The sequence below is a fragment of the Mus caroli genome, unplaced genomic scaffold (genome assembly GCF_978045245.1).
Source record: "Mus caroli unplaced genomic scaffold, Mus_caroli_1 scaffold_18, whole genome shotgun sequence".
Classification (NCBI taxonomy): Eukaryota; Metazoa; Chordata; class Mammalia; order Rodentia; family Muridae; genus Mus; species Mus caroli.
Window position 1 is genome coordinate 41,785,232 of NW_028227273.1, and position 16,615 is coordinate 41,801,846.

At 38.7% G+C, this 16,615-nt stretch overlaps 1 protein-coding gene across 3 annotated transcripts in view; it reads right to left on the bottom strand.

Annotated features, from left to right (window-relative positions):
• The window catches only part of Kcnh8 (potassium voltage-gated channel subfamily H member 8), a 367,560-nt gene that overhangs the window by 47,796 nt on the left and 303,149 nt on the right, over positions 1–16,615 (bottom strand). For all 3 annotated transcript variants that reach the window (XM_085832922.1, XM_085832923.1, XM_021149362.3), the window contains one exon: positions 13,398–13,612. In XM_085832922.1, coding sequence (XP_085689048.1) covers positions 13,398–13,612 — 215 coding nt within the window. The remainder of the gene's footprint in view (positions 1–13,397; positions 13,613–16,615) is intronic.

The following is a 16,615-nucleotide window of genomic DNA, read 5'->3' on the forward strand; positions in this document are numbered from 1 at the left end:
TTTCAGACTAAATATCTGCTGTTCCCTACAAGGTAGAAAGAACCATGGAAGGAAAGATGTTTATTTGTTTTTGCTTTTCCCCTCTCTTATTTATGGTAGTAGGTGACTCACACCAATTTATCTCTCCGTCTTCTGGAGGAGCTTTAAAACCTAACTACTCATGTTTATGGTACCAAGTGCAGTTGATTTTGGCGTATATGCCACACTCTGGTTGACAGTGAAGATGCTACATAGGACAAACTTCAGGACATCATCAGTGTCCCCCAAATACTCATGTGTTGAGGGCTTGTTGTCCCGTGCACATGTAAGGCTTTTACCAACTGACTAGAGTATGAGGGATGAGATCTGACAGATGGGTTAACCCAGCTGTTTATAACCTAATGGGATGTTGGAAGGTGGTGACTGTGTTGTAGAAAGCAGGTCACTGGGGCTTGCCCTCCAAGAGGGTGCTTGTTCTCTTTCCTTTATTTCCCACCACTGTTTCCTCCACCACATTTTTGTACCTGTTCACCACAGCCCAGAAACAGCAAGAGCCGGAGCCAGACAACTGTGGACCAAAATCTCTGATGTCTTGAGCTAAAATTAACTTTTCTTTTTTTTTTTTTAGTTGATTTCTTCAGGTGTTTACTCACAGTAGCAGGAGCTTATTCACTTCAGTCACTACAGTCACTTAAACCTTTTTTTTGGTTATGAACTGTACATATTTTAATTACAATAATTTATAAACAATAGGTCAAACTGTTATAACAGTTTATAACAAACACACGCACCTCACAAAATAGAATTATAACAATGGCAAGGCCCAGGAAAGAAGTTCAAATTCTTAATCCATGTTATTCCCTAATAAATCCTCAAGAAGATACTATCATCTAGGTGTCCAGAGTTTCCTAGGTAAGCAAGGTCTCTTTTTAATAAAATTAAAGTGTAACTAAGTCTATTCAAACATAGACAATGGAAAAGCATGCTGTCTCCATTACATTGGTGACACATAATTTAAACCTTTTTTTTGTACATATTTTTTAATGGAGTTTGGGTGCCATTGGGATGCTGCTGAGAAATAGCACATGGAAGCCTATAGTGTTATGATTACACAGAAGAGACCCATCCTCCCCACAGGAGGGGGCTTTGCTTCCTTTAAGATCTAGCAAATGAGACTTTCTCTGGATTTTGCTACTTACATCAAATATTCATGCCATATGGTTGTCATGAAAGTCATCAAGCAGTATAGTGTATTTTACCCTATTTCATGTCACCCCAACAATTGATGAAGGTGGCCACTTGACACAAGCTGTACTACCTAGCACTTGTGTACCAGAATTAAGCTAGAATTCTGAAATTAGTCAACAACCCATTTCTTCCACTTAGATGAGTTAAAAAACAGTGAGTGTATTAATGGAAGAATGGGTAGGACATACAGAGAGAAGTAATAGGAAAAAAAAATTTCAAGAAAATGTTAACCAGAGTTTGAGATCCTGATAATTAAATTTCTGAGAGTTAGTGTTTATATTGTGTGTAGTGTGAATGAGTGTGTGTGTGTGTGTGTGTGTGTGTGTGTGTAAATAGTGACTCCCCTTCTTTACTACTCCATTTGGGTTTTTTCCATTGTTATCACTTAGTATCCTCTTTGTGAATCACCCCCTAACTCATCAGGAGTTTTAGAATGTTTCTGTCAATGTCTTTATACTAGCTCTCATCCTAACAGAACAGGTTTTTCAAAGATCAACTCTGTATCTTGAGATGAATAAATTCCTTCATCTGATAACTATTGGGATTGCAAACTCATTTTCCTGAAGAAGAGGTCTAGGCAGGAGAAACATTGTCAGGATTAGACACTAATATGCATTCAGAGATCAGTGGAGTCTATTGAGCCAGATCATGTAGATCTTTAATAGTGGAAGTGGATGAGGCCAATCATAGTACAGAGAATGAAGTAGAAAGCCTGACTAATTATTTAGAAAAATTGGGGCTGGGTGGTGTTCTTGAGATGGGTCAGCAGGTAAGAGTGTTTGCCAAACAGCATAATGACCAACATTCAACAATGGTAGAAAAAGAAAGCAAACTCCTAACAGTTGTCCTTTAACCTATACAAACACACACACACACACACACACACACACACACACACACACACACACAGTGAAAAAGAATAAAAAGACACACTGGGCCACTTTGCTGCAGTTAGAAGTAGGAGGCATCCATTGTGCGACATTCAACTGTCAAGTTCATTCAAACACCATGAGCATCAAGACAACTCTGGGGTCTGGATATGCTAAATGAGGCATCTTTGCCTTTAAGGCATCACATTGCCTTAATCTCTTCTGAAACTACCTAAAACCTTCAATAGAAGAAAAGCTTCCACACATAACATTGGATGCAAGGACCATATCCAGTCTGTCACCCACTGAGTTCTCCCTGCCTGATATTCTCTTAAGCTTGGTAACAGCCTGGAATAGAAAGGGCTGACTACAGGTCAATTTGAAGACTTTTTATTTTTGTTTCATAAAGAATGAAATTCTAAGACAGACAACTGAAAATCAAGACACCTTGCTGGACTGCAAGTCCCAAGGAAATGCAACATGATAAAGTGACATGTGAGTCCTTCAATGTGCAATTTTCTGAGAATACTTCTCTTAGTGGGACACTATTAATTATGTTCTCTTATTACCAGAGCTTGTGCTAGCAGATTTAGATGCACACAGGCTACACTTGAAGAACTAAGATTCTAGGCTGTCAGATGTAATTTTTAAAATTATTACTATTTGGTAAATCAATTTTAAAGAAACTTGCTTCAGAGCAGCCCAATTTTATTTCAAATTGAAACAAGAACTAAATTTAAACCAAGTACCTTCCTTGGAAAAATTCCCTTTCCCTATAGAGTCTTGGCATAAATTACATCATAATGTATTCTCATCAACAGTATAATGTGATGGTAAGTCAAAGCTTTCACTTGAAGGATCTAGTCAGCCTCCATTCTAGGAAGCATGAAGCTGAACGCCATAGATTCAGGATAGCTTCACATGCAGCTCAAAGGCACATCCTAAGCCACATGCAGCTCAAAGGCACATCCACTATGATACTTGCATTTGATAGGGCTGTCATAAAAGAAAAAAAAAACGTAGAACTGGGGCCCAGAGATATAATTCACTTGGCAAAGTGTTAGCTGAGCAAGCATAGGGACCAGAGTTCAATTCCCAGCCTCTATAAAAACATGTGGGTGTGGTTATGTGAGCTTGTGCTGGGGAAGAGAAGGCAGAGCATCCCTGGGGCTTTCCAGTCAACCAGTCTAGTCAAATTAGCTAGCCTCAAGTGGCAGCAAGAGCTTTTCTAAAAAGTCAGGGTGAACAGTATTTGGAAGTTGATCTCTTGTTTTCATGCATGTACACATACACTCACATATGCCCGCACACACACTAACACACTTGAACACATACAGAACTGCATACGTATACATACGTACATTCATACATACATAAACACACATACAAACACACATACACACTAAATAGATAGATGATAGATAGATAGATAGATAGATAGATAGATAGATAGATAGATAGATAGATAAATGAATACATGAGTAATGCTGAGGAGATGTGAGGTTAAAAATTGGGCAGATTTATTCACCTGCATTTCAGATCTGCTCCCCACAATTCACCACTGAGGGCAAAAAATGAATGGGCTACACACTGGTGAAGTATTTATAACAACAGGCAACCTTTTTTTTTTTTAACTTTTTTCCTTCATACATGAATGCATTATTTTGATTCAAATCCACTCTTCACTCCAACTCATTCTGAGTCCCTCCCCCAATAACATATTTTTGGAGTAATACACACACACACACACACACACACACACACACACACACACCCTACTGAGTCTAACTAAGCTTGTCTGCATTCAGTGAATGTACTGTTTTCTGTCCACTTTAGTATGAGCAATGTAGTAGAGGCACCGCCTCTTAAGAAAATTGACTTTCTTTCTCCAACCAGTAACTAGCCTCTCACCCAGGAGTGGAGTCCTGTGCTTCGCAACATCCCTAAAACACCCATGCTATAATATTGACTAGATTAGTTTGTGCAGGTCTTGTGTTGGCAACAACTAAAGATCCAAGACTTCATCAGGTAACTGCTTGTCATGTTCAAAGATACTCTTTTTGCAGCTGTACTCTCCAGTCTCTGGATTTTTCAAAATTTCTGTCCTTTTTTCTCTGTTCTCTGAGCCTTATGGAAAGAGCTTTGATGTCACCCTGAAATTAGTCGCATCGTAGTCCAAGCAACAAAAAAGAGTGATTGGTGGCTTCTTTGCTCTCTTGGGCAGTAGTGTTTTACGGGTTGACCTATTTCTATAGAATCATGGTGCGTTAGCTGCAATCCAAAGTCAGATCTCTTTAATCCTCTAGCAGGAGGACTTACATCTCTCACACAGCAAGCTCTTGTTTCTACTGTTCAGTTTAAAGTCCCCACAGGGCTCTTGAAAAGCCCCTGTTCTGAACTTTGGGCAAGTTAAACCTGTTGTTTCTCAGTGAAACTGGTTTTTATTTCATGTGTTTCTTTTGACTGTATTAACAGTCTCGTTGCGTTGCCTTTGCTGCTTCTGAGGGGTGCAAGTCTAAATTCCTGTAGTTTTTCCCTTAAGACTATACCCTTGCTCTATAACCAGTAAGGCCTTGCCCCTCATCTCATCAGGATACCTATGTCAGCATCACCCTTGGCCATGTAAGGCAGTAGTGTAGGATATCAGATGGAACGTCTTCATAAAGTAAGCACTCTATTAGAAGGCACTGACCAAGAATAAGAAAATATAGAATCCATATAATCTCGTAACTTGTTACATGTTCTGCAAAACATAAACAAGACAATGTGACAGGAAAGTGGGAGGGTACAAACACCAGTGTATGGGCCAGAGAAGCAGCATTGTGGGCAGGGGAGCAGGTGCATAATCCAGGAGCCCTGAAAGGCATCAAGATCAACAGTGAAGTGAGACAGGCTGGAATTCCTGCTAACACGGAATGTACCAGGTGGCCTAGGAAGGGAGGCAGGCAGGGAAGAAAGGCATAGGACTTTGACAGTTATGGTAAAAAGTCCAGATTTAACGTCATGCCACAGAAAACCACTGAAATAAATTAGATTACAGAGTAATATGATGCAATTTGTATTTTACTAATTTCATTCTTATAATCTGGAGGAGATATAGTGTTAGAAAGGACTCACGTGAGGTAGAGAGTATCATAACATTTGGTTTTTGTAGTCAGATAAATGTTTCAGTGATACACACACACACACACACAAACACACACACACACACAGTGAAGACAAGAATATCCCTAAATTTCCAGTATAATTGTTACCAAGAGTCTTTTAAAAATCAAATTTAGTTTAGTGTAACATGTAATAAGTTACACCCAAGTGGAAGGCTCTCTCTCTGTATAAATATATACATATATATATATATATATATATATATATATATATATATATATATATCACACACACACATACACACATGTATATGTATATGCATATGTCTATACTCATATATATGCACATATGTGTATATGTACATACATACATACAATCCCATATGCACCATGCCATCAAGACACATGGTATTCCTATTCCCTGAAATGTTCGTTCATATCCTTTAGTGTTCATACCTCCTCTTCCCTTTCTCTCCCTGCCTGAGGCAATGGTGTTCTGCTTTCTCTCACTATATATAAATAGGGGTTGTTTCTGAATCACACATGAAAGAAATCATACTGCCCAATCTGATTTCTTTTATGGTTTGCACTTCTTTTACTCAACATAATTTCATTAACTGATTGACTGAATGAATAATTTTGAGACATCTCACTCTAGTCCAGGATGGACCGGATCTCATGTGATGCTTCTGCCTGTCTTCTGATTTTATAGCCACGAACCACCATGTCAGGTTGGTTTTTTTTTCCTTTCTTAAAATATTTATTGTTGAGATTATATTGTTAAGAAGAAGTTTTTTCTCCCATTTGAGCTCTTCTCTTCTCTTCTCTTCTCTTCTCTTCTCTTCTCTTCTCTTCTCTTCTCTTCTCTTCTCTTCTCTTCTCTTCTCTTCTCTTCCCCTCCCCTCCCCTCCCCTCCCCTCCCCTCCCCTCCCCTCCCCTCCCCTCCCCTCCCCTCCCCTCCCCTCCCCTCCCCTCCCCTCCCCTCCCCTCCCCTCCCCTCCCCTCCCCTCCCCTCCCCTTCCCTCCCCTCCCTCCCCTCTTCTTTTCTTTTCTTTTCTTTTCTTTTCTTTTCTTTTCTTTTCTTTTCTTTTCTTCCTTTTTTTTTTTTTTCAGAGCTGAGGACCAAACCCAGGGCCTTGTGCTTGCTAGGAAAGTGTTCTACCACTAAGCTCAATCCACAACCCCTAATTTTAGCATTCCTTAGTTGGCCATGGTTCTTTGTGCATGGTTGAGGCCTCCCTTGCTTTTTTTCCTGTCCACCTCAGCATGCTTATTGCTGTTATTTTTTGTTCAGCTTATGTTTAGGAGTCATGTTGGTGCAACATTTATGGGTATAAATTTTGAGTTTACTAGGAGACACAATCTCATAGCGAACTGTCTGCACCTCTGGATCTTACAGTTTTTCCACCCTCTCTTTTTCTATGCTATCTGGTCAGAAGTTGCATTGTTGATACAATTTGAGACTGAACTTTACATCTTTGTAATTTGATTGGCTGTGGTTTTCTACAATCTTATCTGTGGGGTTTCTTGTGATTTAAATGTGTTTTGGAGGTGTTTAGTACCTATGGTTTCTAGTTCTAAGACCCTAGAAGTGTAGAATAATATTATTATATATCATATTCATGTATTCATAGGTCCATAGATTTTTTCACACATACATAGACACTTATGATACATGATGGATTAGTGAAGTAAGACAGATAAGTTGGTCAAAATAATAGATATCTGTATAGATGAATTATTGACTTAAGGCTTCAATTAATGTATTAAAACACAAAGACTCAAAACAACTTAAAGAATAAACGGTTTGCTTTAGTTTATAGCTCCACATCCCAGTCCATTACTGAAGGAAGTCAGGGCAGTAACTCAAACAGGGTAAGAACTAATGTAGAAGCCATTGAGGAGTAGTGCTTACTGTCTTATTCCCCATGGCTTGCTTAGCCTGTTTTCATTCAGTTCCTAGGATGACTATCTCAGAGATGGCACAGGCTACCATAAGTTTGACATTCCCAAATCAATAATCAATTAAGGAAATTCATTGCTAGTTTTTCCACAGGCACCATTTTCTTCATTGAGGTTCTCTCTTCCAAAGGGACCCTAGCTTGTGTCAAGTTGACATAAGTGTAGCTAGTATATTGATTGATAGGTAGATTTATAGATGGTAGATAAGAGTAGAGAGAGAAAAGGAGGGGAAGGAAATGAGAGAGAGAAGTGGGGGGAAAGGGGATGGAGAGAGGACTTAGAAATATTGTGATGAACACTAAAGACAAAAAGAAGACAAGAAAATGGCCAGGGTTAGTGATGACAAATTTCTTAAAGAAGCAACAGTTAGACAGATGAAAGTTCTTCACCATAATGAAGAAATCCAGGTTAATGCTTTTGAAGAAATGAAAGTGAAAAAAAATCAAAGAAATTCATAAGTACAAGCATGAAGAAAAGCCAGGTGTCCCAGCTTCCCTAGAAAGAACCTGTTACAAGCATTACACAGGGTGCTGTTATGCACATACAGATGAAGGACACCACAGAGCAAAGAACGATCCAGGAAACCAGTGCTCATACATGAGCAGCTATCATGTGATAGGTATGACACTGAGAGAAGGTAAGGCCTCATTCAAGTGTGATGCCAAGAAAACTCATGAACTCTATGGAAAAAATAGGCAAGAGTTTTACTTCAGATCATTAATGAAACAATCCTGGATAACACACAGAAAGGTAAAAAAGCAAAAGTTAAAATAACAGAAGGAAATAAATTCAAATATCTTTATGACCTCATGCTATTGAATCAACTTTTAAAAATATAATATAGATAAAATTAGCCTTAGAAGATAATATTTATAACTTCTACTTATTAAAGTAGTATCCCCTGTGTATTCCATGGTACTAAATGTTTGCATATTTACACAGTAGTTGTTCTAGGCAGCTGTGGTCTTGAGAGAGGAAAGGCTATTCACAAGAGCATGGGTCAGTCTTGGAAGTAATGCTGGCTCTAGTAGAGGGAGCTTGAAACAGCCAGGTAATACTATTTTAACATCATGTGTGTCTGTAATACCAGCACTGTGTGGTGCTGGCCAAAAGAGTGGGCTCTGAATACACTTAGAGACCCTGCTTAAAAAAATAAAAATGAAATAAGGTGAAGATTGAGGGAGAAAAACATCTAACATTGACCTCTGACCCTCACACATGCACACATGGGTTAAAGCCCAGGGACAAACATAAAACACTAAGGGAGAGTTTACACACAATAAACTAAACAAGACCCTGAAGAGAGTTTGGATGTGGCACTGCGTTTGGTGAGGAAAGAAAAGAGAGTATAGAGAAAGTTTGTAGAGGAAGATAGTATATTCTACTTTGAACATACTACGTCTTAAAGGTTTGCCTACAGCAGTTCAGAGAATGAAGGAGAGCCCAGATTGGACAAAAACATAGATCCACGAGTCTTGCAGAACTCTTGTTTGGTTACAAAAAGTTACATTTCATGTGTATATTTTCTCAAATGCATTGCTTAATTTCCTTGCTCTTCATCATTTTAAAAATGGTATTATATGTAGCGTTATGACTCTGTTCAATACCTGTGTATGTTTTAAGTACTGGGAATTGGCTGTAGGTCCTCTCAAAGCTAGGTTAATAATACCTTACTACTAAGCTATATCCATGACCCCTTAAAGCCTTTTATTTTGATTCAGGCTCTTTCTCATTTGCTCAGGTTGGCCTTGAACTTGTTCTTCTCCTGCCTTAGTCTTAACAGCAGTGGGAATTGCAGGTGTGTGCAATCTCTCTGTGCAAAAGAAAAACAATTCCCTGGTACTCAGTTTTGCAAATACATTAGAAAATGATGGTGCTTATGATAGAAATAGTGGGAGGACTCCGGTGTTGTGATAAATCATCAGGTTTTAAGCTGCTGTGGATCAGCAGTTAGAGCCATGCAAATGGTGCTGCGGATCCGGGCTCCTCTCAGGTGCCCTTGATTTCCATCCAGAGATCCAGAGTGACTCTTAGAATCCCATGGTTGCTGCTTGTGTTAACTGTAAATTGCAGCTCAAAGAAAAGGATGTCACAGTGAAGACTGCAAGCCACTAAGTCTCAGGACCTCTTCCCCTCTTTAACTAAAGAAGTAAGAAGACAGAAAGAGGTGTTTTAGGTTTTGTGGTTCTCAGATTACATATTATGATCAGAAATTGAAGTAGAGACAATGAGCATATTTATAACTTTAATAGGCTTAGTCGTCATTAGAAATTCCTATTATGACAAACGCTAAAAAATTTCTCCTTCCCCCATTGTTGGCATTATATTGCTGCACAGCCATAAAAGCATCAATAGCAAATCAGCACCCACTGTGCACAGCAATACAATATTTATGGGTAGTTACATGAACATTTGAGTTTTAGCTGCCTTCCCTTCTGAAAACATTTTTTTGATGTTCTTTAATCATTTTATTTGTTTTTGTCAGGTTTCAGTCTCTTTATGTGAAAGAAAACTAGACTTCTCAAAAACAGATGAATTTGTGTTAAAATCAATTTATAAAGCTATCCTAACAAACAGTGGAGCCAATTCGCCACAATTTATATAGACATAAATGGTTCAACTCACCAGTGTTCAGCCACCAGGAGATATAAATAGGGCCAAGTATGGAAAATATGCCAAAAGAAACAAGATGCATAATTAGCATGTGGTCCAAATGGCAGTAGTTAACCTTTCAACAAAGTTAAGAAACATCTTATATAGTTTAATCTTCCTGTGAGACTGAGGTGAACTCCTCTTCTAAAACTCTGTAGTTTAATGCAGCTGTAGGAGCCCTGATCCCAGCACACCACAGATCTCTTCTAAATGCAGGTGGCTCCCTCCTGGATCTTGTTTTATTAAAAATGTGCTGACATCTTTTAGTTATTTTGTTTTCATTGTTTAAACAGTTCACCCATGTATGTAATGAGAACTCTGTAGATCTCCAGGATCTACTATGAGCCCCTTTGTAGGCGTGGCTACTCAGTTTTCCAGTATAAGTGAATTTAGGTAGTTATGTTTATGTTGTTCTCATGTCTGTAGGCATGAGTCAACAGGGGTGTTCCACTTTCCATAACCATTGCTCTACCTGAGAGTCTTGGTGAAGGGTTATTCCTTTGTGAGTGCATATGTGCTTTAAGGAATGGTGTTTGGATCCAAACTTGCTGACAGCAGAGTGGTACAGCAGAGTGAAGGACAAGAACCATTAAGCACAGGCTGGCATCAGGATTTATGTACGTTTGCCTGAAAGGCAAAGACTGCTAGAGTTGTTGGAAGGTTTTCCATGGGGCTCTGGAATTACAGAGAAGAGTGGGCCAAACTTACCCAACCAAGGAACTGTATTTCAAGATTTTGGAAATATGTATGTGGTATGTATGTGTGTGTGCGTGTCTGTGTTTGTGTTGTATGTGTCAATAAGCATTGTGAGTGTCAAGTAATCCATAACATAAAAGTGTCTTGGGAAAAAATCTTTATCAATCCTGCATCCAATAGAGAGCTAATATCCAAATATACAAGAACTCAAGAAATTAGACTTCAAACAATCAAATAACCCTATTAAAAATGAGGTACAGCACTAAAGAAAGTATTCTCAACTGAAGAAACTCAAAACAGTAGAGAAGCACCTAAGGAAATGTTCTTCACCTGTAGTCATCATGAAAATGCAAATCAAAACAACCCTGAGATTTCACATCATTCCAGTCAGAATGGCTAAGATCAAAAGCTCAGTTGACAACAGATGCTGGCAAGGATGTGGAGAAAGAGAAATACACCTCCATTGTTGGTGAGATTGCGAGCTGGTACAACCACTCTAGAAATCAGTCTGGCGGTTCCTTTGAAAATTGAACATAGTACTACCTGAGGTCCCAGCTATACCACTCCTGGGCATATAACCATAAGATGCTCCAACATGTAATAAGAACAAATGGTCCACTGTGTTCATAGCAGCCTTATTTATAATAGCCAGAAGCTGGAAAGATCTCAGATGTCCAACAGAGAAATGGATACAGAAAATGTGGTACATTTACATAATGGAATATGATACAGCTATTAAAAATGAATTCATGAAATTCTTAGGCAAATGGATGGAACTAGGAAATATCATCCTGAGTGAGTAACACAATCACAAAAGAACACAGATGCTATGCACTCACTGATAAGTGCATATTAGCCCAAAAGCTCTAAATACCCAAGATACAATTCATAGACCACATGAAGCTCAAGAAGAAGGAAGACCAAAGTGTGGGTGCTTCTGTCCTTCTTATAAGGGGAACAAATTACTCACAGGAGCAAATATGGAGATAAAGTGTAGATCAGGGACTGAAGGAAAGGTCATCCAGAAACTTTCCCATCTGAATATTCATCCCATATATAGTTACCAAACCCAGACACTATTGTGGATGCCAAGAAGTGCATCCTGTAAGGAACCTGATATGACTGTCTCCTAAGATGCCCTGCCAGAGCTTTACAAATATAGAGGCTGATGCTTGCAGCCAACCATTGGACTGAGCATAGGGTCCCCAATAGAGGAGTTAGAGAAAGGACTGAAGGAGCTGAAGGGCTTTGCAACCCCATAGGAAGAACAACAATATCAACCAACCAGACTCCCCAGAGCGTTCAGGGACTAACCCATAAACCAAGGAATACACATGGCTCCAGCTGCATATATAGCAGAGGATCAATGGAAGGAGGGGTCCTTGGTCCTATGAAGGCTCAACAGATGCCCCATTGTAGGGGAATTGAAGGTGGGGAGGTGGGAGTGGGTGGGTGAGTGGAGGAACACCCTCATAGAAGCAAGGGGAGGGTGGATGGGATATGGGATTTCCAGAAGGGGTAACAGGGAAAGGGGATAACATTTGAAATGTAAATAAAGAAAATATCCAATAAAAAATGACATGCTCTACACTTTACATGTTGTTAGAACAAATACGAATTAAAAAAACACCTGTTGATTAGCTTGATTTGTGTTTTTCATAATAGATGCACATTTTAAAACATTGTGTTATAGTTCTTAAAACTCATTTTTATACTACCGTGGAAAACACAAAATATACCTTGAATTTTAAGATTCAGGCTTTTACAGGAGATGCATGGGAGATATTTCAAGACAAAACTTTCAGTCAACGGTATTCTTTAAACTTAAGTTTTATTTTTTCTCACATGCTGGACTAGCCACCTACAAGGATGCGAAACCACAGCCACTCTGAATCTGTTTTTTCTGCTACAGAAATGGATAGACACTTATCTTAAAGATTGTTTTAACCAATAAAATGCTTTGTATAGGAGGAGTGCTTAGCATAACAGGTAGATAATAAATATTGACCCTGGGTGTTTTATTATGGTAGAAAAAAATGGAGTGTCCTATATTTATGTAACATCACTTATATCCCAAACCTAGAGGAAAGAGTAACAATGACCATTTTTCTATTTTTCAAAAGACAGAATGCTAATAATTATCCAAAATGTCTGCATAATATGAATTAGTCAAAACTACATTTTCTTAAATCTTGAGTGCTGTAAATATCTGAGACAAGGCACTGACGGTTACACATTGAGCTGCATGCTCTGGCTTGCCTTCCAACAATCATTCTTATTAAGTTATTATTGCTGACACATCTAATGAAGTCATGTTCACGATCAGCCTAAACACAAGGCACAGTATAGTACATATTTTGACAGGAAAGCTGTTTGTATAAACTGAAAGATGAAGCAAATATATAATTGCATAAAATGTTCATTATGTTTTCAGTTTGACAGTTGTTGGCTTGAATCCTTTTATGAAAATTTGGTCACTCTGAGATAGATTGTTTGGGGTACCATTTTAACAGAAAAAGATTAGTTTCTAGCAAATTCCCTGTCTAGCAGCTGAAATTCTAAGTAGTGACACACACCAACCTCTGACCTGCGTACTTTCTCTGGAAATCTTCAAATGCTATAGCCATCACTTATTTCCAGCTAAGTTCTGCATACCACTGAAACAGCAATTAGACATGACCACATGGGGATAATCAGGCAAGAAACTGCCTACAAATAGTACTTCCCTGGCATGTTAGCAAGGAACTTCGGACCCTAGCTAATTCATCAGTTAATGAGGGGCTGCACATCTTACCTGCAGAGCCCTTTGAAAGGGAGGCTATGACCTTTTACCTCTGCTGTTGTATTTGATCCCCAGAACTCTGTGCTAATTGGAAAGGGGACTTACATCACTCTCATGACCTTCTCGAAGGTTGTATGTGAGGTCGTGCTGGATGTCTTCTACGAATTTGTGTGCATACTCTGGGTAAAGGCCCAGCACCTCAAAGAGACCTTTCAGGATGATGCACTGTAGATCACAGTAGGTCAGCGCCTTCACATCAGCGTTGGTCTTGATCACTTGGTCTTTAATTGATAAATTTGCTCCAATTAAATCTCCCTTCCCTAGGAACAGTTAAAAAAAAAGAGTCATATCATTTTGAAGGAAAGCAGAACAAACTGGAGCCTAGTCACTTTATTCGACTTACAGACCTCATTTCTCTCAAATTATATGAAAAAAGAAGATCATTACCAGCAACTCAATTTCAGCTGGACTGGGAGGTGGGCCTCAATTGCTTTTTCATTGTGGGATTCAAGATGTTAACACCATCAAACATTATTAGATGTCCTGCAGTAGGTAAAACTGTCACTTAGTTGTGAGCCCTGGCCTAAAGACATAGTTGGATGGCGTAGGCATCACATATCATCCATGGGCTCTAAGTAGATCTCTGGAAGGACTTGGCAAATGATTTTGAACCAGTCAATTTGTCACAGTCACTTTAACCATTCAAAGGGGAGGTAATAATTTTTTTCTGGGTGGGTAAATTGTTTTAATCTTCTCAGGTCAGTGCATCAGGAAGCATACTGACTAGAGTCCAGGACTCTTGGTAAAAACAGTAGTGAGACAGTTAACAGACCAAGGTTCCTTCATTTACTTGTGATCACGTTTTTTCAAGATGGACAGGAGGGTGAAGTGGTCCAAGAGTCTCTGTATCCCTCTTCTGAATCAGGAAGAAGGACTAAGGGCTGAACATTGTGGGCCATGGTTTACATGTAGCAGTGTGTAACACAGGAGCCTGGCTTCCAACTGTTCTCTCTGATAGTGTAAAAATGTCCTTCCCCACCTAGACAGGAAGTGAGTAGACAAAAACTGGCATCTCACATGACTACTCAGGAGACCCATGTGTCTCAATTCCCCTTGATGTCTGACAACAGCAGTGTTGTCTACAATACTCCTGTCTGCAGTACTGTTGTCTACAGTACTGCTGTCTACATTAATTAGCATACATTCTGGGAGCTAATGTGCTTGAAAACATTTGTTGATGGCCTGATAATAGACAATTTTATCTTTTAAATGTTTCAAGAGTGGAAACCTGTATCAGAAAGGAGAAATAAGCTCAAGCACCAAAATAAAAACTCACTGATTTTAACTTCTGATGTACTTTTGACACAACCACAAAGTCACCCAGAAGATAAGAAGAAACCTTTAATTATTAGACAAACTTGGGCTGGAGGCTGGAATGGAGTACATTCACAGACAGCGCTAGGCACTGGAGTTAACTTGGGTTTCTAGTGATAGGCTTCTGAGTCTGTCCAAAGAGAGCATCATTCTCAGGCATTAACTATAATTATCTGAGTCGCCTTTTTGCTATGTTGTAAGCAACCAAGAACAGCTGTATAGTCCTCAATACTGAGAAGGACATGCCACTGAAGTATTTCAAGTGGGCTGGAGAAATGGCTCAGCAGTTACGAGTAATGGCTGTTCTTCCCGAGGTCCAGAGCTCAATTCCTGGCAACCATATAGTGGATCAAAACCATCTATGATGGGATTCAGCGCCCTCCTTTGACTTTCTGATGTACATGCAATTAGAACACTTATATACATAAGTGATTTTTTTAAAAGAAAAATTATCAAGTAAACTGCCCACCTTCATGTTCAATTATTCGTTTAAATTTCTAAAATTTTATCCCTTATCATGCTCAGCATTTTTGAAACAAAGTTCTGGCAGGAACTCAGAAAAGTCCATTCTAATTAATTTATCACTAGAAGGAAACATGAAATTAATCACATATGCTTGAACTATTGAAAATGTGTATGAAATTAAAAAACAAAGGCAAATTATTGAATTATACTAAATGTTAGCTTCAATCAATGTTTAATTTGAGCTATAAAAATTGAGTCTACTTTGGTGGAAGAAAAAAACATATCACAGACTATATTTTTAGCCTCTGAAGGTGATAAATAGCCACATTGTCTGGAAGAATTCAAGCCTGACTTACTGTTGTCACCAATATTGCTAAATTTGAAATTATGATTTCTATAGATTTTGTTAAAAAATCTACACCACTGCTTAACAAATGCAAGGCAGGGGATGGACATGAGATATAATCACGGCCAGAAAGTCATCAATGTAGTGACTTGTCTATTGGAGGATGATTCTCAGGACAGTGTCATTTGTGGGATTCTACTATGCCAGAGACATTTGGAGGCGCTTTAAGGCCACTATCCTTTCATATTTATAGTTTCTGTGGCATGACTATAAGCCAAAAAAAAAAAAAATGCCAAAGTCAAACTACACCAGGGGTTTATAACCCAAAGTAGATTGTATGGCATACTTGAAAGAAGACTTGGTCAAAGAAGTGCAGTTTCCATACTTTGGCACCAAGACAGCTCAGGACACCTTTATATATACATCTATTTCTTCACAGTTGAAAAAGTTTTACACTCATTTTCTCACACACAGTCTCTTTATGAACTTCTTATGTTTAACAATGATGGACACAATGTACTTTTCCCTTTCCTTCTCCTCCTAAATCGCTATAGTTTCCTTTGAAGGCATGAAATGAATCAAGAAAGAGGAAACATAGTTTCTGCATGCAGTTTATATCTAACCCAGCGCATTGGTACATAACAAAGTGACCATGGTTGGCAGCAGTTACAGTTAGAGTTTAGAGAGGTAATAGACTACTGACCCAGGAAATTATAATTTAATTATTGGCAACTAGCATCTCTGTACATCCTAATCAGATTTAATTCCTTTAACATCCTGGGCTATCAGGAAATTAGTAACCTGAGTTAGTTCCTCATCCTTGCTTGACTCGACTCTGAATGTTCCTATTAAGTCTTGGAACCAAGGATCCACCAAGACCTTTTTATCCTTTTGATAATCATCTAGCTGTTTTTTGTTTGTTTGTTTGTTTGTTTGTTTGCTTTGTTTTGTTTTTTAACAGGTTGGTGGGAAACTTGTTATCAGAACTAAGTTCCTATTAGGAGAGAACATCTGGATGTTAACTGATGTACCCAAAACAGACCTTTGTGTTCAATCACATCACCATTATTAACAAAAGGAGTAGTAGTAATCTGTTCCATTCTCACAATCCTCAGAGACAAACAAGAATGAACCGTGG